Source organism: Henckelia pumila, chromosome 4, assembly GCF_033568475.1.
Source record: "Henckelia pumila isolate YLH828 chromosome 4, ASM3356847v2, whole genome shotgun sequence".
Taxonomy (NCBI): Eukaryota; Viridiplantae; Streptophyta; class Magnoliopsida; order Lamiales; family Gesneriaceae; genus Henckelia; species Henckelia pumila.
The window spans coordinates 180,783,422-180,785,798 of record NC_133123.1 but is presented as its reverse complement, the minus strand read 5'-3'; the positions used below and the strand labels follow the sequence as shown (position 1 = coordinate 180,785,798).

General features: G+C 39.3%; 1 protein-coding gene across 1 annotated transcript; it reads right to left on the bottom strand.

Moving 5' to 3' along the window:
- Positions 1–1,563: 1,563 nt before the first annotated feature.
- On the bottom strand, positions 1,564–2,085 carry LOC140862381 (uncharacterized). Its single transcript, XM_073265403.1, has one exon. The coding sequence runs from the start codon at positions 2,083–2,085 to the stop codon at positions 1,564–1,566; it is 522 nt and encodes a 173-aa protein (XP_073121504.1).
- Positions 2,086–2,377: the final 292 nt, after the last annotated feature.

Genomic DNA, 2,377 nt, shown 5'->3' with positions numbered 1-2,377 from the left:
ACATCAGTATGTATTAATTCAAGTGGCGTAGTACTTCTCGTGACATTATGAAATGGAGCTTTAACTATTTTCGCTTCAACACAAATCTCACACTTATGTTATGGATTTCTTTTAAACATAGGTATTATATTTAAATTTGCAAGTCTTTGCAACGTGTTGAATAGACTTGTCAAATTGGGTTGGGCCCGTCGGGCCGGCCCGCCCCGCCATGGAAATGGGTTGGGTTGGGTTGGCCAAATCTCAGCCCGTTTGGAGGCAGGCCAAACGGGCTGAGCCCGCGCGGGCCGCGGGTTAGGCCCACCAATTTTTTTTTATTTTTTTTTTGGCAAAATTGTATTTTTTAGTTTTTTTATATACATATTTTTTAGTTTTATTGAAATTATTTTAAATAAATTTTGATGATAATAAACTATTAGTATTTTTTAAATATTTTCATATTTTAATTTACTAATTAATTTTATATATTATTAATTTTTCATGGTAATACTTTTTAATATTGATTAAACTATTTGATTAAATTTTATTTTTCATTTTCTTAGCATTTCAAGTGTTTTTATATATTTTTTTAATTAAAAAATTAACATTTATTTTTAAAAAAATTAATAAAAAATTAGGCAGGCCAGCCCGCCCAACCCGCGGACCAAGGCGGGTTGGGTTGGGTTGAGCATTTGGAGGCCCGCCCCGCCGGCCCGTTTTGACATGTATAGTGTTGAAGTTAACGTGTCATAATCGTTCATGTCATATATCATAACTTTCAGTCAAGTAAGCAGAACCAATAACTTTATTCTTCGCCTCAGGGCGGATAACATTCATTGCATTCAATTTAAAGAGACCATTATCTTGGTACCCTTTACCAACAAATACACCAGATTTTGTTAATACAAATTTATCAGACTCAAACACCATTCTAAAGCCTGCCTTTCTCAAGAGAGAATCCGAAACTAAGTTCTTCCGAATGTTTGGCACATGCAGCACATTCTTGAGTGTCACCTCTTTGCCCGAGGTCATCTTCAACAGCACATTTTCCACTCCAACAACTTCAGATGTTGCGGAGTTTCCCATGAACAACTTTCGATCCCCAACGGTGGCATAGGTGGAATACATATCTTTATCGGCACAAATGTGGCTCGTAGAGCCGGTATCAATCCACCATCCTCTTGGATCATCCACCATGTTGGTCTCACAAATAACGGCACTTAAATCAATATCAGAAATTGCTAAAGGTACATACCTTCGTTCAACCAAGTTTGATTGATTTTGTTTCTGATTTGTGCTGTTTTTCTTTGGAATTCGGCAATCCCTTGCCATATGATTCGGTTTGCCACAGTTGTAGCAACTTCCTTGGAATTTCTTCGCTTTCACCTTTTGTTTTCCATCATGGGGGAGCTTCCTCTTTTGACTCGTACTAGACTCCGCCAGATTTGCTTTGGCCTCGGTTTCCATCATCTTTTTATGTGACTTGACCTCGGTATTTCTGTTATCCTCCTCAATGTGAAGTCGCACTATAAGATCTTCAAGTTTCAACTCCTTACGTTTGTGCTTAAGGTAGTTTTTGAAGTCTTTTCACAGTGGAGGCAACTTCTCAATGATAGACGTGACTTGAAATGGTTCATTGATTTCCATTCCTTCGGTCAATAAGTCTTGCAAGATGATTTGTATCTCTTGCACTTGACTCATCACAGTTTTTGAGTCTACCATCTTGAAGTCCAGAAATTTTCCAACCACGAACTTCTTTATTCCTGCGTCTTCCATTTTGTATTTCTTCTCCAAGGAATCCCAGAGTTCCTTGGCCGTCTTCACAGAGGAGTAGACACTATAGAGAGTGTCATCAAGGCCATTCAAGATGTAGTTTCTGCATAGGAAATCGATGTGATTCCATGCATCAACAGCGGTCCTCCTTTGGGTGTCAGAATCGCCATCAACGACGATAGGGGGATCCTCCTTCAGGAATCTATACAGATTCAATGTGGTAAGGTAGAAGAGCATTTTCTGCTGCCAACGTTTGAAGTTGGCGCCAGAAAACTTTGGCGGCTTTTCTCCATGTGCAGGGGCAGAAGCGAGCGGAGTGAACGAAACGGTAGACATCTTCAGAATCCGAGAAATACAAAATTTTGTCTTGCGATTGTTATGAGGGTGTACTTCGAATTCTGAAAATTAGTGCGTCAACAGCAACAAAGACGAACAAAGTCGAGGCGAGAGAAACTCTCTATCCGCAAGACGAAATTGCCCGTTAACAGTGCTCAACGTTGGCGACAATCGTTTCTAAGATACAACGACTATACTGTTGGAAAACGGTGTTCAGATCAATCAGAATTGATACCCGGTGCAGCGGAAGTTTTAAAATTTTATATGGAACGATTCCATATCATGGGTATCA